Here is a 23,195-nt window from a genome sequence, read left to right as displayed (position 1 = left end):
ACACTACCAGTCTAATGGCTGGGTTAGTCCAGACACTACCAGTCTAATGGCTGGGTTAGTCCAGACACTACCAGTCTAATGGCTGAGTTAGTCCAGACACTACCAGTCTAATGTCTGGGTTAGTCCAGACACTACCAGTCTAATGGCTGGGTTAGTCCAGACACTACCAGTCTAATGTCTGGGTTAGTCCAGACACTACCAGTCTAATGTCTGGGTTAGTCCAGACACTACCAGTCTAATGGCTGGGTTAGTCCAGACACTACCAGTCTAATGGCTGGGTTAGGGTTAGTCCAGACACTACCAGTCTAATGGCTGGGTTAGTCCAGACACTACCAGTCTAATGGCTGGGTTAGTCCAGACACTACCAGTCTAATGTCTGGGTTAGTCCAGACACTACCAGGCTAATGGCTGGGTTAGTCCAGACACTACCAGGCTAATGGCTGGGTTAGTCTAGACACTACCAGTCTAATGGCTGGGTTAGGGTTAGTCCAGACACTACCAGTCTAATGGCTGGGTTAGTCCAGACACTACCAGTCTAATGGCTGGGTTAGTCCAGACACTACCAGTCTAATGGCTGGGTTAGTCCAGACACAACCAGTCTAATGGCTGGGTTAGTCCAGACACTACCAGTCTAATGGCTGGGTTAGGGTTAGTCCAGACACTACCAGTCTAATGGTTGGGTTAGTCCAGACACTACCAGTCTAATGGCTGGGTTAGTCCAGACACTACCAGTCTAATGGCTGGGTTAGTCCGGACACTACCAGTCTAATGGCTGGGTTAGTCCAGACACTACCAGACTAATGGCTGGGTTAGTCCAGACACTACCAGTCTAATGGCTGGGTTAGTCCAGACACTACCAGTCTAATGGCTGGGTTAGTCCAGACACTACCAGACTAATGGCTGGGTTAGTCCAGACACTACCAGTCTAATGGCTGGGTTAGTCCAGACACTACCAGACTAATGGCTGGGTTAGTCCAGACACTACCAGTCTAATGGCTGGGTTAGTCCAGACACTACCAGTCTAATGGCTGGGTTAGTCCAGACACTACCAGTCTAATGGCTGGGTTAGGGTTAGTCCAGACACTACCAGTCTAATGGTTGGGTTAGTCCGGACACTACCAGACTAATGGCTGGGTTAGTCCAGACACTACCAGTCTAATGGCTGGGTTAGGGTTAGTCCAGACACTACTATTCCCTATGAAGTGCACTACTCCAGACCAGAGCCCTCTGTAGTGGTTCACTACTCCAGACCAGAACCCTCTGTAGTAGTGCACTACTCCAGACCAGAGCCCTCTGTAGTAGTGCACTACTCCAGACCAGAGCCCTCTGTAGTAGTGCACTACTCCAGACCAGAGCCCTCTGTAGTAGTGCACTACTCCAGACCAGAGCCCTCTGTAGTGGTTCACTATATAGGGAAAAGGGTAGTTTGTAATGAGTTTCCTGGGTTGACAGAGGGGGGTGTATTTGAGGTTTAATCTTGGAGACGGAGTCTAACATAAGGCCAGTATAACAGGCTTCCCTGGTTACGCGCCTGGTTACGCGCCTGGTTACGCGCCTGGTTACGCGCCTGGTGATGGAACACACATATTGATATTACTACTACAGCCCCAGACAGACAGATTGATATTACTACTACAGCCCCAGACAGACAGATTGATATTACTACTACAGCCCCAGACAGACAGATTGATATTACTACTACAGCCCCAGACAGACAGATTGATATTACTACTACAGCCCCAGACAGACAGATTGATATTACTACTACAGCCCCAGACAGACAGATTGATATTACTACTACAGCCCCAGACAGACAGATTGATATTACTACTACAGCCCCCAGACAGACAGATTGATATTACTACTACAGCCCCAGACAGACAGATTGATATTACTACTACAGCCCCAGACAGACAGATTGATATTACTACTACAGCCCCAGACAGACAGATTGATATTACTACTACAGCCCCCAGACAGACAGATTGATATTACTACTACAGCCCCAGACAGACAGATTGATATTACTACTACAGCCCCCAGACAGACAGATTGATATTACTACTACAGCCCCAGACAGACAGACAGATTGATATTACTACTACAGCCCCCAGACAGACAGATTGATATTACTACTACAGCCCCAGACAGACAGATTGATATTACTACTACAGCCCCCAGACAGACAGATTGATATTACTACTACAGCCCCAGACAGACAGATTGATATTACTACTACAGCCCCCAGACAGACAGATTGATATTACTACTACAGCCCCCAGACAGACAGATTGATATTACTACTACAGCCCCCAGACAGACAGATTGATATTACTACTACAGCCCCCAGACAGACAGATTGATATTACTACTACAGCCCCCAGACAGACAGATTGATATTACTACTACAGCCCCAGACAGACAGATTGATATTACTACTACAGCCCCAGACAGACAGATTGATATTACTACTACAGCCCCAGACAGACAGATTGATATTACTACTACAGCCCCAGACAGACAGATTGATATTACTACTACAGCCCCAGACAGACAGATTGATATTACTACTACAGCCCCCAGACAGACAGATTGATATTACTACTACAGCCCCAGACAGCCCCAGACAGATTGATATTACTACTACAGCCCCCAGACAGACAGATTGATATTACTACTACAGCCCCCAGACAGACAGATTGATATTACTACTACAGCCCCAGACAGACAGATTGATATTACTACTACAGCCCCCAGACAGACAGATTGATATTACTACTACAGCCCCAGACAGACAGATTGATATTACTACTACAGCCCCAGACAGACAGATTGATATTACTACTACAGCCCCAGACAGACAGATTGATATTACTACTACAGCCCCAGACAGACAGATTGATATTACTACTACAGCCCCAGACAGACAGATTGATATTACTACTACAGCCCCAGACAGACAGATTGATATTACTACTACAGCCCCAGACAGACAGATTGATATTACTACTACAGCCCCCAGACAGACAGATTGATATTACTACTACAGCCCCCAGACAGACAGATTGATATTACTACTACAGCCCCCAGACAGACAGATTGATATTACTACTACAGCCCCCAGACAGACAGATTGATATTACTACTACAGCCCCCAGACAGACAGATTGATATTACTACTACAGCCCCAGACAGACAGATTGATATTACTACTACAGCCCCCAGACAGACAGATTGATATTACTACTACAGCCCCAGACAGACAGATTGATATTACTACTACAGCCCCAGACAGACAGATTGATATTACTACTACAGCCCCAGACAGACAGATTGATATTACTACTACAGCCCCAGACAGACAGATTGATATTACTACTACAGCCCCAGACAGACAGATTGATATTACTACTACAGCCCCCAGACAGACAGATTGATATTACTACTACAGCCCCAGACAGACAGATTGATATTACTACTACAGCCCCAGACAGACAGATTGATATTACTACTACAGCCCCCAGACAGACAGATTGATATTACTACTACAGCCCCAGACAGACAGATTGATATTACTACTACAGCCCCAGACAGACAGATTGATATTACTACTACAGCCCCAGACAGACAGATTGATATTACTACTACAGCCCCCAGACAGACAGATTGATATTACTACTACAGCCCCAGACAGACAGATTGATATTACTACTACAGCCCCCAGACAGACAGATTGATATTACTACTACAGCCCCCAGACAGACAGATTGATATTACTACTACAGCCCCAGACAGACAGATTGATATTACTACTACAGCCCCCAGACAGACAGATTGATATTACTACTACAGCCCCCAGACAGACAGATTGATATTACTACTACAGCCCCCAGACAGACAGATTGATATTACTACTACAGCCCCCAGACAGACAGATTGATATTACTACTACAGCCCCCAGACAGACAGATTGATATTACTACTACAGCCCCCAGACAGACAGATTGATATTACTACTACAGCCCCCAGACAGACAGATTGATATTACTACTACAGCCCCCAGACAGACAGATTGATATTACTACTACAGCCCCCAGACAGACAGATTGATATTACTACTACAGCCCCAGACAGACAGATTGATATTACTACTACAGCCCCAGACAGACAGATTGATATTACTACTACAGCCCCAGACAGACAGATTGATATTACTACTACAGCCCCAGACAGACAGATTGATATTACTACTACAGCCCCAGACAGACAGATTGATATTACTACTACAGCCCCAGACAGACAGATTGATATTACTACTACAGCCCCAGACAGACAGATTGATATTACTACTACAGCCCCAGACAGACAGATTGATATTACTACTACAGCCCCAGACAGACAGATTGATATTACTACTACAGCCCCAGACAGACAGATTGATATTACTACTACAGCCCCAGACAGACAGATTGATATTACTACTACAGCCCCCAGACAGACAGATTGATATTACTACTACAGCCCCAGACAGACAGATTGATATTACTACTACAGCCCCAGACAGACAGATTGATATTACTACTACAGCCCCAGACAGACAGATTGATATTACTACTACAGCCCCAGACAGACAGATTGATATTACTACTACAGCCCCAGACAGACAGATTGATATTACTACTACAGCCCCCAGACAGACAGATTGATATTACTACTACAGCCCCAGACAGACAGATTGATATTACTACTACAGCCCCCAGACAGACAGATTGATATTACTACTACAGCCCCCAGACAGACAGATTGATATTACTACTACAGCCCCAGACAGACAGATTGATATTACTACTACAGCCCCAGACAGACAGATTGATATTACTACTACAGCCCCAGACAGACAGATTGATATTACTACTACAGCCCCAGACAGACAGATTGATATTACTACTACAGCCCCAGACAGACAGATTGATATTACTACTACAGCCCCCAGACAGACAGATTGATATTACTACTACAGCCCCCAGACAGACAGATTGATATTACTACTACAGCCCCAGACAGACAGATTGATATTACTACTACAGCCCCCAGACAGACAGATTGATATTACTACTACAGCCCCAGACAGACAGATTGATATTACTACTACAGCCCCCAGACAGACAGATTGATATTACTACTACAGCCCCAGACAGACAGATTGATATTACTACTACAGCCCCCAGACAGACAGATTGATATTACTACTACAGCCCCCAGACAGACAGATTGATATTACTACTACAGCCCCAGACAGACAGATTGATATTAGATGCATTGAGTTTGGCAGCAGATTGGTGAATATTCAATTGAAACAGCAAGGTCAAGACACCTATTACTTTACATACGAGAGACGCTGTTGTATACAATTATAACAACCCAGCTTCTCACACACACACACACACACACACACACACACACACAAACAGTCACAGCCTGTTTGCTACTACAGTCCCAGACAGACAGATTGCTGGACAGGATCATGTATTAGAGAAAAATGTGCAAACACACTCCTGGAGAGACAGTAATGAATTAAACATTGCAGAGTGACATTCACAAATAACACTGTTGACTCTTCCGGGGATTTGAATCAAACACTGTTGACTCTGCTGGGGATTTGAATCAAACACTGTTGACTCTGCCGGGGATTTGAATCAAACACTGTTGACTCTTCTGGGGATTTGAATCAAACACGGTTGACTCTGCCGGGGATTTGAATCAAACACGGTTGACTCTGCCGGGGATTTGAATCAAACACTGTTGACTCTGCCGGGGATTTGAATCAAACACTGTTGACTCTTCTGGGGATTTGAATCAAACACTGTTGACTCTGCTGGGGATTTGAATCAAACACTGTTGACTCTGCCGGGGATTTGAATCAAACACTGTTGACTCTGCCGGGGATTTGAATCAAACACTGTTGACTCTGCCGGGGATTTGAATCAAACACTGTTGACTCTGCCGGGGATTTGAATCAAACACTGTTGACTCTGCCGGGGATTTGAATCAAACACTGTTGACTCTGCTGGGGATTTGAATCAAACACTGTTGACTCTGCTGGGGATTTGAATCAAACACTGTTGACTCTGCTGGGGATTTGAATCAAACACTGTTGACTCTGCTGGGGATTTGAATCAAACACTGTTGACTCTGCTGGGGATTTGAATCAAACACTGTTGACTCTGCTGGGGATTTGAATCAAACACTGTTGACTCTGCTGGGGATTTGAATCAAACACTGTTGACTCTGCTGGGGATTTGAATCAAACACTGTTGACTCTGCTGGGGATTTGAATCAAACACTGTTGACTCTGCTGGGGATTTGAATCAAACACTGTTGACTCTGCTGGGGATTTGAATCAAGGAACTGAAGGAAGTGAAAAGTAAAAGCGGGCCACCATCAAGATAAAAGACAGGACACACATTACACGGCCCGTCACCGTGGAAACGAGGGTGACCATGTCTCCTCGGGCCCTAGCTTTATTCTCAGAGATAAGACTCTGACACAGACACATGACCGTGAGGGGACTGTGTTGTCAGAGACAGACAATCAGAAAGAGATGCTTGATTGAGGAGGAGAGGACAGGTCCCCTAGGGGGATGGAGGAGAGGACAGGTCCCCCAGGGGATGGAGGAGGAGGAGAGGACAGGTCCCCCAGGGGGATGGAGGAGGAGGAGAGGACAGGTCCCCCAGGGGGACGGAGGAGGAGGACAGGTCCCCCAGGGGGACGGAGGAGGAGGACAGGTCCCCCAGGGGGATGGAGGAGGAGGACAGGTCCCCCAGGGGGATGGAGGAGAGGACAGGTCCCCCAGGGGGATGGAGGAGGAGGAGGAGGAGGAGGAGAGGACAGGTCCCCCAGGGGGATGGAGGAGAGGACAGGTCCCCCAGGGGGATGGAGGAGAGGACAGGTCCCCTAGGGGGATGGAGGAGAGGACAGGTCCCCCAGGGGATGGAGGAGGAGGAGAGGACAGGTCCCCCAGGGGGATGGAGGAGGAGGAGAGGACAGGTCCACCAGGGGGATGGAGGAGGAGGAGAGGACAGGTCCCCCAGGGGGACGGAGGAGGAGGACAGGTCCCCCAGGGGGATGGAGGAGGAGGACAGGTCCCCCAGTGGGATGGAGGAGGAGGAGGAGGAGGAGGAGGAGGAGAGGACAGGTCCCCCAGGGGGATGGAGGAGAGGACAGGTCCCCCAGGGGATGGAGGAGGAGGAGAGGACAGGTCCCCCAGGGGGATTAAGGAGGAGGAGAGGACAGGTCCCCCAGGGGGACGGAGGAGGAGGAGGAGGAGGAGGAGAGGACAGGTCCCCCAGGGGGATGGAGGAGAGGACAGGTCCCCTAGGGGGATGGAGGAGAGGACAGGTCCCCCAGGGGATGGAGGAGGAGGAGAGGACAGGTCCCCCAGGGGACGGAGGAGGAGGAGGACAGGTCCCCCAGGGGACGGAGGAGGAGGAGAGGTCCCCCAGGGGACGGAGGAGGAGGAGAGGTCCCCCAGGGGACGGAGGAGGAGGAGGAGGACAGGTCCCCCAGGGGGACGGAGGAGGAGGAGGAGGAGAGGACAGGTCACCCAGGGGACGGAGGAGGAGGAGAGGACAGGTCCCCCAGGGGACGGAGGAAGAGGAGGAGAGGACAGGTCCCCCAGGGGACAGAGGAGGAGGAGGAGGACAGGTCCCCCAGGGGACAGAGGAGGAGGAGGAGGAGAGGACAGGTCCTCTAGGGGGACGGAGGAGGAGGAGAGGACAGGTCCCCCAGGGGACGGAGGAGAAGGACAGGTCCCCCAGGGGACGGAGGAGGAGGAGGAGGAGAAGGACAGGTCCCCCAGGGGACGGAGGAGGAGGAGGAGGAGAGGACAGGTCCCCCAGGGGACGGAGGAGGAGGAGACAGACAAACAGAAAGAGATGCTTGATGGGAACAGTGAAGGGCTCGTAGTTTCTCCTTTTGAACTTCAGAATCCATGGTGCTGGGGGGGGGGTCATAGGGGATAGGGGGGGTCATAGGTGATAGGGGGGGTCATAGGTGATAGGGGGGGGTCATAGGTGATAGGGGGGGTCATAGGTGATAGGGGGGGTCATAGGTGATAGGGGGGGGTCATAGGTGATAGGGGGGGTCATAGGTGATAGGGGGGGTCATAGGTGATAGGGGGGGTCATAGGTGATAGGTCTGTGTGTGTGAGGGGGGGCAGTGGGGGGGGGGGGTCATAGGTGATAGGTCTGTGTGTGTGTGAGGGGGGGGCAGTGGGGGAAGGGGGGGAAGGGGGGGTCATAGGTGATAGGTCTGTGTGTGTGAGGGGGGGTCATAGGTGATAGGTCTGTGTGTGTGTGAGGGGGGGGGGCAGTGGGGGGGGGGGTCACGTACCTCTTGACAACGTCGGCTCCGTTCCAGCAGGCCAGTCCATCGGCGGAGGCCAGCTGGTTGACACACAGCTGGTCCGCCAGGCCACCGTAGAAGGTACGGTACAAACGCAGACTGTTCAGGAACTCTCTGTTGAGACAGACACACGGGGGGGACCAACGTTGGTATACTTCCACACCCCCAGTCCTCTCAAGAGCCTCATAACACTAAAATCATCATCTAAGCAAACCTTAACAACTAAATACACCCTGAGAGATCAACCTTTTGAGTGCTGTCTAGAAGTGCTGAAGAAGTGCTGAGTAGAAAATGAGGACTATGAAGTGAGTGGTTAGCAGTGGTGAACTGAGACAGTGTACTCACTTCCTCCTGGTAGCCAGGCTGTTTCCTGTTTCTCTGATGAAGGCTTTGAGAGGGATGGACGCTCCGTCCTGCTGGCCGCTGACTGACTGGGCAGGCTGTCTACTGGGACGACCACATACTTTATACACCTGGAGCACAACAAACACAGAGAACAATCAGCTGATGTACAGGTCCTAATGTTAGAGAGGTCCTAACAGGGTGCAGTGATAGGAATGTCGCCACTAGATGGACCCAGAGGACTCCCTCCTAACAGGGTGCAGTGATAGGAATGTCGCCACTAAATGGACCCAGAGGACTCCCTCCTAACAGGGTGCAGTGGCAGGATGTCTCCACTAGATGGACCCAGAGGACTCCCTCCTAACAGGGTGCAGTGATAGGAATGTCGCCACTAGATGGACCCAGAGGACTCCCTCCTAACAGGGTGCAGTGATAGGAATGTCGCCACTAAATGGACCCAGAGGACTCCCTCCTAACAGGGTGCATTGGCAGGATGTCTCCACTAGATGGACCCAGAGGACTCCCTCCTAACAGGGTGCAGTGGCAGGATGTCTCCACTAGATGGACCCAGAGGACTCCCTCCTAACAGGGTGCAGTGGCAGGATGTCTCCACTAGATGGACCCAGAGGACTCCCTCCTAACAGGGTGCAGTGGCAGGATGTCTCCACTAGATGGACCCAGAGGACTCCCTCCTAACAGGGTGCAGTGGCAGGATGTCTCCACTAGATGGACCCAGAGGACTCCATCCTAACAGGGTGCAGTGGTAGGATGTCTCCACTAGATAGACCCAGAGGACTCCCTCCTAACAGGGTGCAGTGATAGGATGTCGCCACTAGATGGACCCAGAGGACTCCCTCCTAAACGGGGTGCAGTGATAGGATGTCTCCACTAGATGGACCCAGAAGACTCCCTCCTAACAGGGTGCAGTGGCAGGATGTCTCCACTAAATGGACCCAGAGGACTCCCTCCTAACAGGGTGCAGTGGCAGGATGTCTCCACTAGATGGACCCAGAAGACTCCCTCCTAACAGGGTGCAGTGGCAGGATGTCTCCACTAGATGGACCCAGAAGACTCCCTCCTAACAGGGTGCAGTGGCAGGATGTCTCCACTAGATGGACTCAGAGGACTCTGGTCTAAAGTAAAGCACTGTAGGGAAGTGATCATCAACTAAATTCAGCAGGGGGACGATTTTGTCTTGATGCCGATGGTCATGGGTCTCACGATCAGGAGTCTGACGGTCAGGGGTCTGACGGTCAGGGGTCTGACGGTCAGGGGGCCTGAATGTAATTAGAAATAAGACGATAAGAAGCCCAAACAGATATAATATTGATTAAAACATAATCCTTTAAACCTTGCTTACATTGGTATATGATCACATATACACTGAGTACCAAACATTATTACACACTGTAGTCTATGTTGAAGTGAGCCAGTCTAGTGTGCACTACTCACTGTAGTCTATGTTGAAGTGAGCCAGTCTAGTGTGCACTACTCACTGTAGTCTATGTTGAAGTGAGCCAGTCTAGTGTACACTACTCACTGTAGTCTATGTTGAAGTGAGCCAGTCTAGTGTGCACTACTCACTGTAGTCTATGTTGAAGTGAGCCAGTCTAGTGTACACTACTCACTGTAGTCTATGTTGAAGTGAGCCAGTCTAGTGTACACTACTCACTGTAGTCTATGTTGAAGTGAGCCAGTCTAGTGTACACTACTCACTGTAGTCTATGTTGAAGTGAGCCAGTCTAGTGTACACTACTCACTGTAGTCTATGTTGAAGTGAGCCAGTCTAGTGTACACTACTCACTGTAGTCTATGTTGAAGTGAGTCAGTCTAGTGTACACTACTCACTGTAGTCTATATTGAAGTGAGCCAGTCTAGTGTACACTACTCACTGTAGTCTGTTGAAGTGAGCCAGTCTAGTGTACACTACTCACTGTAGTCTGTTGAAGTGAGCCAGTCTAGTGTACACTACTCACTGTAGTCTATGTTGAAGTGAGCCAGTCTAGTGTACACTACTCACTGTAGTCTATATTGAAGTGAGCCAGTCTAGTGTACACTACTCACTGTAGTCTATATTGAAGTGAGTCAGTCTAGTGTACACTACTCACTGTAGTCTATATTGAAGTGAGCCAGTGTAGTGTACACTACTCACTGTAGTCTGTTGAAGTGAGCCAGTCTAGTGTACACTACTCACTGTAGTCTGTTGAAGTGAGCCAGTCTAGTGTACACTACTCACTGTAGTCTACTGTTAAAGTGAGCCAGTCTAGTGTACACTACTCACTGTAGTCTACTGTTGAAGTGAGCCAGTCTAGTGTACACTACTCACTGTAGTCTACTGTTAAAGTGAGCCAGTCTAGTGTACACTACTCACTGTAGTCTACTGTTGAAGTGAGCCAGTCTAGTGTACACTACTCACTGTAGTCTATGTTGAAGTGAGCCAGTCTAGTGTAAACTACTCACTGTAGTCTACTGTTGAAGTGAGCCAGTCTAGTGTACACTATTCACTGAAGTCTACTGTTGAAGTGAGCCAGTCTAGTGTACACTACTCACTGTAGTCTATGTTGAAGTGAGTCAGTCTAGTGTACACTACTCACTGTAGTCTATGTTGAAGTGAGCCAGTCTAGTGTAAACTACTCACTGTAGTCTACTGTTGAAGTGAGCCAGTCTAGTGTACACTATTCACTGAAGTCTACTGTTGAAGTGAGCCAGTCTAGTGTACACTACTCACTGTAGTCTATGTTGAAGTGAGTCAGTCTAGTGTACACTACTCACTGTAGTCTATGTTGAAGTGAGTCAGTCTAGTGTACACTACTCACTGTAGTATATGTTGAAGTGAGCCAGTCTAGTGTACACTACTCACTGTAGTATATGTTGAAGTGAGCCAGTCTAGTGTACACTACTCACTGTAGTCTTTCCTGAGTATACCACACATTATACTGTAGTCTACCCTGAGTATACCACACATTATACTGTTTATACCCTGAGTATACCACACATTATACTGTAGTTTACCCTGAGTATACCAAACATTATACTGTAGTTTACCCTGAGTATACCACACATTATACTGTAGTCTACCCTGAGTATACCACACATTATACTATAGTTTACCCTGAGTATACCACACATTATACTGTAGTCTACCCTGAGTATACCACACATTATACTGTAGTCTACCCTGAGTATTCCACACATTATACTGTAGTCTACCCTGAGTATACCAAACATTATACTGTAGTCTACCCTGAGTATACCACACATTATACTGTAGTCTACCCTGAGTATACCATACATTATACTGTAGTCTACCCTGAGTATACCACACATTATACTGTTTATACCCTGAGTATACCACACATTATACTGTAGTTTACCCTGAGTATACCACACATTATACTGTAGTCTACCCTGAGTATACCACACATTATACTGTAGTCTACCCTGAGTATACCACACATTATACTGTAGTCTACCCTGAGTATACCACACATTATACTGTAGTCTACCCTGAGTATATCACACATTATACTGTAGTCTACCCTGAGTATACCACACATTATACTGTAGTCTACCCTGAGTATACCCCACATTATACTGTAGTCTACCCTGAGTATACCCCACATTATACTGTAGTCTACCCTGAGTATACCCCACCTTTTGCCCTCAGAACAGCCTCAATTCCATCAGGCCACGGACTCTACAAGGCGTCGAAAGCGTTCCACAGAGATAATGGTTCCTGTGCTGTGAAGGGAGTAGTACACAGCGTTGTACCAGACCTTCAGTTTCTTGGCAATTTCTCGCATGGAATTAATAGCCTTCATTTCTCAGAACAAGAATAGGGGCCCGTTTGGGACCCAGTCAAGCTCATATGTCCCAGGACTGACTGGGGATGATCTAACTCTCTCTGGTTAACAGTCTGGACAACCTCTTCTGGCTACTGGGGATGATCTAACTCTCCCTGGTTAACAGGACAGTCTCTTCTGGCCACTGGGGATGATCTAACTCTCCCTGGTTAACAGGACAGTCTCTTCTGACCACTGGGGATGATCTAACTCTCCCTGGTTAACAGTCTGGACAACCTCTTCTGGCCACTGGGGATGATCTAACTCTCCCTGGTTAACAGGATAGTCTCTTCTGACCACTGGGGATGAGCTAACTCTCCCTGGTTAACAGGACAGTCTCTTCTGGCCACTGGGGATGATCTAACTCTCCCTGCTTAACAGGACAGTCTCTTCTGGCTACTGGGGATGATCTAACTCTCTCTGGTTAACAGTCTGGACAACCTCTTCTGGCCACTGGGGATGATCTAACTCTCTCTGGTTAACAGTCTGGACAACCTCTTCTGGCTACTGGGGATGATCTAACTCTCTCTGGTTAACAGTCTGGACAACCTCTTCTGGCCACTGGGGATGATCTAACTCTCCCTGGTTAACAGTCTGGACAGTCTCTTCTGGCTACTGGGGATGATCTAACTCTCCCTGGTTAACAGGACAGTCTCTTCTGACCACTGGGGATGATCTAACTCTCTCTGGTTAACAGTCTGGACAACCTCTTCTGGCTACTGGGGATGATCTAACTCTCCCTGGTTAACATGACAGTCTCTTCTGGCCACTGGGGATGAGCTAACTCTCCCTGGTTAACAGGACAGTCTCTTCTGGCCACTGGGGATGAGCTAACTCTCCCTGGTTAACAGTCTGGACAATCTCTTCTGGCTACTGGGGATGATCTAACTCTCCCTGGTTAACAGTCTGGACAACCTCTTCTGGCTACTGGGGATGATCTAACTCTCCCTGGTTAACAGGACAGTCTCTTCTGGCTACTGGGGATGATCTAACTCTCTCTGGTTAAAAGTCTGGACAACCTCTTCTGGTCACTGGGGATGAGCTAACTCTCCCTGGTTAACAGTTCTGATCACTGGGGATGATCTAACTCTACCTGGTTAACAGGACAGTCTCTTCTGACCACTGGGGATGATCTAACTCTCCCTGGTTAACAGGACAGTCTCTTCTGGCTACTGGAGATGATCTAACTCTCCCTGGTTAACAGGACAGTCTCTTCTGGCTACTGGGGATGATCTAACTCTCTCTGGTTAACAGTCTGGACAACCTCTTCTGGCTACTGGCGCTCGCTGCCCACAATGGTCTATTCTGAGAATGTTCTGGGCACGCTGTTGTTGAGTGGTATGTACCGTGTGTGTGTGTGTGTGTGTGTGTGTGTGTGTGTGTGTGTGTGTGTGTGTGTGTGTCTGCAGTACATTCCTGGGTGACGGAGTGGTAGCAGTTGGTTCGGTCATTAAACCTCAGATCAGTATTACAACTCTGTCTCTCTTTCTGAGAAAAATGTGTTTCTTCCTTCTTCATCAGTTTATAAGGACATTATTCACTGAGTCTGGTGGCTGGTTGGTTTCATGTTATTCACTTAGTCTGGTGACTGGCTGGTTTTATAGGGACATTATTCACTGAGTCTGGTGACTGGTTGGTTTTATAGGGACATTATTCACTTAGTCTGGTGACTGGTTGGTTTCATGTTAATCACTTAGTCTGGTGACTGGCTGGTTTTATAGGGACATTATTCACTGAGTCTGGTGACTGGTTGGTTTTATAGGGACATTATTCACTTAGTCTGGTGACTGGTTGGTTTCATGTTATTCACTTAGTCTGGTGACTGGCTGGTTTTATAGGGACATTATTCACTGAGTCTGGTGACTGGTTGGTTTCATGTTATTCACTTAGTCTGGTGACTGGCTGGTTTTATAGGGACATTATTCACTTAGTCAGGTGACTGGTTGGTTTTATAGGGACATTATTCACTTAGTCAGGTGACTGGTTGGTTTTATAGGGACATTATTCACTTAGTCAGGTGACTGGTTGGTTTTATAGGGACATTATTCACTTAGTCAGGTGACTGGTTGGTTTTATAGGGACATTATTCACTTAGTCAGGTGACTGGTTGGTTTTATAGGGACATTATTCACTTAGTCAGGTGACTGGTTGGTTTTATAGGGACATTATTCACTTAGTCAGGTGACTGGTTGGTTTTATAGGGACATTATTCACTGAGTCTGGTGACTGGTTGGTTTTATAGGGACATTAATCACTTAATCTGGTGACTGGTTGGTTTTATAGGGACATTATTCACTGAGTCTGGTGACTGGTTGGTTTTATAGGGACATTATTCACTTACTCTGGTGACTGGTTGGTTTTATATGGACATTATTCACTTAGTCTGGTGACTGGTTGGTTTCATGTTAATCACTTAATCTGGTGACTGGTTGGTTTTATAGGGACATTATTCACTTACTCTGGTGACTGGTTGGTTTTATAGGGACATTATTCACTTACTCTGGTGACTGGTTGGTTTTATATGGACATTATTCACTTAGTCATGTGACTGGTTGGTTTCATGTTAATCACTTAGTCTGGTGACTGGCTGGTTTCATGTTAATCACTTAGTCTGGTGACTGGTTGGTTTTATAGGGACATTAATCACTTAGTCTGGTGACTGGTTGGTTTCATGTTAATCACTTAGTCTGGTGACTGGTTGGTTTTATAGGGACATTATTCACTTACTCTGGTGACTGGTTGGTTTTATAGGGACATTATTCACTTAGTCTGGTGACTGGTTGGTTTCATGTTAATCACTTAGTCTGGTGACTGGTTGGTTTTATAGGGACATTATTCACTTACTCTGGTGACTGGTTGGTTTCATGTTAATCACTTAGTCTGGTGACTGGTTGGTTTTATAGGGACATTATTCACTTAGTCTGGTGACTGGTTGGTTTTATAGGGACATTATTCACTTAGTCATGTGACTGGTTGGTTTCATGTTAATCACTTAGTCTGGTGACTGGTTGGTTTCATGTTATTCACTTAGTCTGGTGACTGGCTGGTTTTATAGGGACATTATTCACTGAGTCTGGTGACTGGTTGGTTTCATGTTATTCACTTAGTCTGGTGACTGGCTGGTTTTATAGGGACATTATTCACTTAGTCAGGTGACTGGTTGGTTTTATAGGGACATTATTCACTTAGTCAGGTGACTGGTTGGTTTTATAGGGACATTATTCACTTAGTCAGGTGACTGGTTGGTTTTATAGGGACATTATTCACTTAGTCAGGTGACTGGTTGGTTTTATAGGGACATTATTCACTTAGTCAGGTGACTGGTTGGTTTTATAGGGACATTATTCACTTAGTCAGGTGACTGGTTGGTTTTATAGGGACATTATTCACTTAGTCAGGTGACTGGTTGGTTTTATAGGGACATTATTCACTGAGTCTGGTGACTGGTTGGTTTTATAGGGACATTAATCACTTAATCTGGTGACTGGTTGGTTTTATAGGGACATTATTCACTGAGTCTGGTGACTGGTTGGTTTTATAGGGACATTATTCACTTACTCTGGTGACTGGTTGGTTTTATATGGACATTATTCACTTAGTCTGGTGACTGGTTGGTTTCATGTTAATCACTTAATCTGGTGACTGGTTGGTTTTATAGGGACATTATTCACTTACTCTGGTGACTGGTTGGTTTTATAGGGACATTATTCACTTACTCTGGTGACTGGTTGGTTTTATATGGACATTATTCACTTAGTCATGTGACTGGTTGGTTTCATGTTAATCACTTAGTCTGGTGACTGGCTGGTTTCATGTTAATCACTTAGTCTGGTGACTGGTTGGTTTTATAGGGACATTAATCACTTAGTCTGGTGACTGGTTGGTTTCATGTTAATCACTTAGTCTGGTGACTGGTTGGTTTTATAGGGACATTATTCACTTACTCTGGTGACTGGTTGGTTTTATAGGGACATTATTCACTTAGTCTGGTGACTGGTTGGTTTCATGTTAATCACTTAGTCTGGTGACTGGTTGGTTTTATAGGGACATTATTCACTTACTCTGGTGACTGGTTGGTTTCATGTTAATCACTTAGTCTGGTGACTGGTTGGTTTTATAGGGACATTATTCACTTAGTCTGGTGACTGGTTGGTTTCATGTTAATCACTTAGTCTGGTGACTGGTTGGTTTTATAGGGACATTATTCACTTAGTCTGGTGACTGGTTGGTTTTATAGGGACATTATTCACTTAGTCATGTGACTGGTTGGTTTCATGTTAATCACTTAGTCTGGTGACTGGTTGGTTTCATGTTAATCACTTAGTCTGATGACTGGTTGGTTTTATAGGGACATTATTCACTTAGTCTGGTGACTGGTTGGTTTCATGTTAATCACTTAGTCTGGTGACTGGTTGGTTTTATAGGGACATTATTCACTTAGTCTGGTGACTGGTTGGTTTTATAGGGACATTATTCACTTACTCTGGTGACTGGTTGGTTTTATAGGGACATTATTCACTTAGTCTGGTGACTGGTTGGTTTTATAGGGACATTATTCACTTAGTCATGTGACTGGTTGGTTTCATGTTAATCACTTAGTCTGGTGACTGGTTGGTTTCATGTTAATCACTTAGTCTGATGACTGGTTGGTTTTATAGGGACATTATTCACTTAGTCTGGTGACTGGTTGGTTTCATGTTAATCACTTAGTCTGGTGACTGGTTGGTTTTATAGGGACATTATTCACTTAGTCTGGTGACTGGTTGGTTTTATAGGGACATTAATCACTTAGTCTGGTGACTGGTTGGTTTCATGTTAATCACTGAGTCTGGTGACTGGTTGGTTTTATAGGGACATTATTCACTTAGTCTGGTGACTGGTTGGTTTCATGTTAATCACTGAGTCTGGTGACTGGTTGGTTTTATAGGGACATTATTCACTGAGTCTGGTGACTGGTTGGTTTTATGGTAATCACTTAGTCTGGTGACTGGTTGGTTTCATGTTAATCACTTAGTCTGAAGCACATTTCTAAAATGCTCTCTGAACTTAATCCTGACAATGACAATCCAACAGGGGACGACAACGCGTCACCAAACACCTCACCTGTGCCGAGAGGTGTGGCCCGTTCCTCTGAGCATGTGCGACGGCGTCGTGGACGACGGCGTGAACTCCCAGCAGCACTTGCTCCAGGTCCTGAGATCCGTGCATGCGTGCCGACAGCCCCTCTAACGACCTCACGAATTCTCTCCAATGGGGGTCCACCTCAAATCAAAATCAAAATCTTTTTACAACCTTTTTAAAAAAACAAATCACACTTTCCAAGTAAAACAAATCAAAATGAAACAAGGAGCTGAGATGAATAGAGCAGAGGGAATCTATAGAATAGATAACAAGCAGAGGGAACCTATAGAATAGATGAATAGAGCAGAGGGAATCTATAGAATAGATAACAAGCAGAGGGAATCTATAGAATAGATAACAAGCAGAGGGAATCTATAGAATAGATAACAAGCAGAGGGAATCTATAGAATAGATAACAAGCAGAGGGAACCTATAGAATAGATAACAAGCAGAGGGAACCTATAGAATAGATAACAAGCAGAGGGAATCTATAGAATAGATAACAAGCAGAGGGAATCTATAGATAACAAGCAGAGGGAACCTATAGAATAGATAACAAGGAACCTATAGAATAGATAACAAGCAGAGGGAACCTATAGAATAGATAACAAGGAACCTATAGAATAGATAACAAGCAGAGGGAACCTATAGAATAGATAACAAGCAGAGGGAACCTATAGAATAGATAACAAGCAGAGGGAACCTATAGAATAGATAACAAGCAGAGGGAACCTATAGAATAGATAACAAGCAGAGGGAATCTATAGAATAGATGAATAGATAACAAGCAGAGGGAACCTATAGAATAGATAACAAGCAGAGGGAACCTATAGAATAGATAACAAGCAGAGGGAATCTATAGAATAGATGAATAGATAACAAGCAGAGGGAACCTATAGAATAGATAACAAGCAGAGGGAACCTATAGAATAGATAACAAGCAGAGGGAACCTATAGAATAGATAACAAGCAGAGGGAATCTATAGAATAGATAACAAGCAGAGGGAATCTATAGATAACAAGCAGAGGGAACCTATAGAATAGATAACAAGCAGAGGGAACCTATAGAATAGATAACAAGCAGAGGGAACCTATAGAATAGATAACAAGCAGAGGGAACCTATAGAATAGATAACAAGCAGAGGGAACCTATAGAATAGATGAATAGATAACAAGCAGAGGGAACCTATAGAATAGATAACAAGCAGAGGGAATCTATAGAATAGATGAATAGATAACAAGCAGAGGGAATATATAGAATAGATGAATAGATAACAAGCAGAGGGAATCTATAGAATAGTGGTGGTGTTATCACGTGTAAAACAACGCCAGGGTTACCTCAGCCATGCTAGCCAGACAGCCACGCATCACGTTGAGACAGTAGCCCATACAGGGTTTAGTCAGGGTGAGTCCGTGGCAGTGGGGACAGTACTGCATCCTGAGCAGAGCTCTGCGACACTCCCTGCTAAACACCAGGTGATCCGTGGTGTTGATCACCTCTACGCCGAGGTGCAGCGCCTGTAACAGCACACGACCCCCGACCCCCGACCTCCCGATCTGATTGGCTAGGACTCCCGGAGCGGCGCCGAACGGGGACAAATCGCGGCGGGCGGAGCGGACGCACTCGGCGTAACCGGGGGTGACGCGGCTGAGGCTGGGGTTGATGAGGTGGTGGTAGACCAATGGGAAGAGAGCGTCGAAGAAGCGGCTGGTGATGTCATCAATGTTGAGTTCGGAGCCAAGGAGGAAGAGGCCGACGTCAGTGAACAACTCTCTCACCAGACCTGACGCCTCCCCAGCCATGTTACGGTACGACGCCTGGAGGACCAGGTTGGTGTGGTTCTCTGATGCCTTTATCAGAGACTCAAAGCTTTCTACAGGAGGAGAGAGATAGAAGAGAGAGAGAGAGAGAGACAGAGAGAGACAGAGAGAGACAGAGAGAGACAGAGAGAGACAGAGAGAGAGGGAGTGAGAGAGGGAGGCAGAGGGAGAGAGAGAGAGGAATGGAGGGAGAGAGAGAGAGGCAGAAGGTGGAGGGAGAGAGAAAGAGAGAGGGGAAAGGAGGGAGAGAGAGAGAGAGGGGAATGGAGGGAGAGAGGGGAATGGAGGGAGAGAGAGAGAGAGAGGGGAATGGAGGGAGAGAGAGAGAGGGGAATGGAGGGAGAGAGGAATGGAGGGAGAGAGAGAGAGAGAGGCAGAAGGTGGAGAGAGAGAGAGAGAGAGGGGAATGGAGGGAGAGAGAGAGAGAGGGGAATGGAGGGAGAGAGAGGAATGGAGGGAGAGAGAGAGAGAGAGAGAGAGAGAGAGAGAGAGAGGGGAATGGAGGGAGAGAGGGGAAAGGAGGGAGAGAGAGAGAGGGGAAAGGAGGGAGAGAGAAAGAGAGAGGGGAATGGAGGGAGAGAGAGATGGTTAATACTAGAGGACCAGGTTGGTTCTCTGATGCCTTCATCAGATTCAAAGGTTTCTACAAGAGGGGGGGGGGGGTGAAGGGACTGAAAGGGTTTCTGGGTAGTCTCTCCTTCGCCCAGGCTGGGACCTGACTGAAAGGGTTTCTGGGTAGTCTCTCCTTCCCCCAGGCTGGGACCTGACTAAAAGGGTTTCTGGGTAGTCTCTCCTTCCCCCAGGCTGGGACGAGCTAGGACCTGACCAGTGGGTAGTCTCTCCTTCCCCCAGGCTGGTACGAGCTAGGACCTGACCAGTGGGTAGTCTCTACTTCCCCCAGGCTGGGACGAGCTAGGACCTGACCGGTGGGTAGCCTCTCCTTCCCCCAGGCTGGGACGGGCTAGGACCTGACCAGTGGGTAGCCTCTCCTTCCCTCAGGGTCCAGGCTGGGACAAGCTAGGACCTGACCAGTGGGTAGTCTCTCCTTCCCCCAGGCTGGGACGAGCTAGGACCTGACCACTGGGTAGTCTCTCCTTCCCCCAGGCTGGGACGAGCTAGGACCTGACCAGTGGGTAGCCTCTCCTTCCCCCAGGCTGGGACGAGCTAGGACCTGACCAGTGGGTAGTCTCTCCTTCCCCCAGGCTGGGACGAGCTAGGACCTGACCAGTGGGTAGTCTCTCCTTCCCCCAGGCTGGGACGAGCTAGGACCTGACCAGTGGGTAGTCTCTCCTTCCCCCAGGGTCCAGGCTTGGACGAGCTAGGACCTGACCAGTGGATAGTCTCTCCTTCCCCCAGGCTGGGACGAGCTAGGACCTGACCAGTGGATAGTCTCTCCTTCCTCCAGGCTGGGACGAGCTAGGACCTGACCAGTGGGTAGTCTCTCCCTCCCCCAGGGTCCAGGCTGGGACATGACCAGTGGGTAGTCTCTCCTTCCTCCAGGCTGGGACGAGCTAGGACCTGACCAGTGGGGTAGTCTCTCCTTCCTCCAGGCTGGAACGAGCTAGGACCTGACCAGTGGGGTAGTCTCTCCTTCCTCCAGGCTGGAACGAGCTAGGACCTGACCAGTGGGTAGTCTCTCCTTCCCCCAGGGTCCAGGCTGGGACAAGCTAGGACCTGACCGGTGGGTAGCCTCTCCTTCCCCCAGGCTGGGACGAGCTAGGACCTGACCAGTGGGTAGCCTCTCCTTCCCCCAGGCTGGGACGAGCTAGGACCTTACCAGTGGGTAGTCTCTCCTTCCCCCAGGCTGGGACGAGCTAGGACCTGACCAGTGGGCAGTCTCTCCTTCCCCCAGGCTGGGACGAGCTAGGACCTGACCCGTGGGTAGCCTCTCCTTCCCCCAGGCTGGGACGAGCTAGGACCTGACCAGTGGGTAGTCTCTCCTTCCCCCAGGGTCCAGGCTGGGATGAGCTAGGACCTGACCAGTGGGTAGTCTCTCCTTCCCCCAGGCTGGGACGAGCTAGGACCTGACCAGTGGGTAGTCTCTCCTTCCTCCAGGCTGGGACGAGCTAGGACCTGACCAGTGGGTAGTCTCTCCTTCCCCCAGGCTGGGACGAGCTAGGACCTGACCAGTGGGTAGTATCTCCCTCCCCCAGGGTCCAGGCTGGGACGAGCTAGGACCTGACCAGTGGGTAGTCTCTCCTTCCCCCAGGCTGGGACGAGCTAGGACCTGACCAGTGGGTAGCCTCTCCTTCCCCCAGGCTGGGACGAGCTAGGACCTGACCAGTGGGTAGCCTCTCCTTCCCCCAGGCTGGGACGAGCTAGGACCTGACCAGTGGGTAGCCTCTCCTTCCCCCAGGCTGGGACGAGCTAGGACCTGACCAGTGGGTAGTCTCTCCTTCCCCCAGGGTCCAGGCTGGGACAAGCTAGGACCTGACCAGTGGGTAGTCTCTCCTTCCCCCAGGCTGGGACGAGCTAGGACCTGACCAGTGGGTAGTCTGACCAGTGGGTAGTCTCTCCTTCCCCCAGGCTGGGACGAGCTAGGACCTGACCAGTGGGTAGTCTCTCCTTCCCCCAGGCTGGGACGAGCTAGGACCTGACCAGTGGGTAGTCTCTCCTTCCTCCAGGCTGGGACGAGCTAGGACCTGACCAGTGGGTAGTCTCTCCTTCCCCGAGGGTCCAGGCTGGGACGAGCTAGGACCTGACCAGTGGGTAGTCTCTCCTTCCCCCAGGGTCCAGGCTGGGACGAGCTAGGACCTGACCAGTGGGTAGTCTCTCCTTCCCCCAGGCTGGGACGAGCTAGGACCTGACCAGTGGGTAGTCTCTCCTTCCTCCAGGCTGGGACGAGCTAGGACCTGACCAGTGGGTAGTCTCTCCTTCCCCCAGGCTGGGACGAGCTAGGACCTGACCAGTGGGTAGTATCTCCCTCCCCCAGGGTCCAGGCTGGGACGAGCTAGGACCTGACCAGTGGGTAGTCTCTCCTTCCCCCAGGCTGGGACGAGCTAGGACCTGACCAGTGGGTAGCCTCTCCTTCCCCCAGGCTGGGACGAGCTAGGACCTGACCAGTGGGTAGCCTCTCCTTCCCCCAGGCTGGGACGAGCTAGGACCTGACCAGTGGGTAGCCTCTCCTTCCCCCAGGCTGGGACGAGCTAGGACCTGACCAGTGGGTAGTCTCTCCTTCCCCCAGGGTCCAGGCTGGGACAAGCTAGGACCTGACCAGTGGGTAGTCTCTCCTTCCCCCAGGCTGGGACGAGCTAGGACCTGACCAGTGGGTAGTCTCTCCTTCCCCCAGGCTGGGACGAGCTAGGACCTGACCAGTGGGTAGTCTCTCCTTCCCCCAGGCTGGGACGAGCTAGGACCTGACCAGTGGGTAGTCTCGCCTTCCTCCAGGCTGGGACGAGCTAGGACCTGACCAGTGGGTAGTCTCTCCTTCCCCCAGGGTCCAGGCTGGGACGAGCTAGGACCTGACCAGTGGGTAGTCTCTCCTTCCCCCAGGCTGGGACGAGCTAGGACCTGACCAGTGGGTAGTCTCTCCTTCCCCCAGGCTGGGACGAGCTAGGACCTGACCAGTGGGTAGTCTCTCCTTCCCCGAGGGTCCAGGCTGGGACGAGCTAGGACCTGACCAGTGGGTAGTCTCTCCTTCCCCCAGGCTGGGACGAGCTAGGACCT

The 23,195-nt window shown here is 48.9% G+C and overlaps 2 protein-coding genes across 2 annotated transcripts in view; one reads left to right on the top strand and one right to left on the bottom strand.

Moving 5' to 3' along the window:
* The first annotated feature begins 7,125 nt into the window (after window positions 1-7,125).
* LOC139401778 (basic salivary proline-rich protein 3-like) lies at window positions 7,126-7,965 on the top strand. Its single transcript, XM_071145746.1, has one exon. The coding sequence runs from the start codon at window positions 7,126-7,128 to the stop codon at window positions 7,963-7,965; it is 840 nt and encodes a 279-aa protein (XP_071001847.1).
* Window positions 7,966-8,162: 197 nt separating this feature from the next.
* LOC139401777 (glypican-5-like) overlaps window positions 8,163-23,195 on the bottom strand; it is a 49,746-nt gene continuing 34,713 nt past the window's right edge. The window contains exons 3-7 of the mRNA XM_071145745.1: window positions 19,047-19,582; window positions 17,691-17,849; window positions 8,749-8,876; window positions 8,392-8,517; window positions 8,163-8,196 (exon numbers count right to left, since the gene is read on the bottom strand). Of these exons, the coding sequence (XP_071001846.1) occupies window positions 8,163-8,196; window positions 8,392-8,517; window positions 8,749-8,876; window positions 17,691-17,849; window positions 19,047-19,582 (983 nt within the window). The remainder of the gene's footprint in view (window positions 8,197-8,391; window positions 8,518-8,748; window positions 8,877-17,690; window positions 17,850-19,046; window positions 19,583-23,195) is intronic.

Source organism: Oncorhynchus clarkii, unplaced genomic scaffold (assembly GCF_045791955.1).
Source record: "Oncorhynchus clarkii lewisi isolate Uvic-CL-2024 unplaced genomic scaffold, UVic_Ocla_1.0 unplaced_contig_4828_pilon_pilon, whole genome shotgun sequence".
In the NCBI taxonomy this organism is placed as follows: Eukaryota; Metazoa; Chordata; class Actinopteri; order Salmoniformes; family Salmonidae; genus Oncorhynchus; species Oncorhynchus clarkii.
This window is presented reverse-complemented; position numbering and strand designations above follow the sequence as displayed.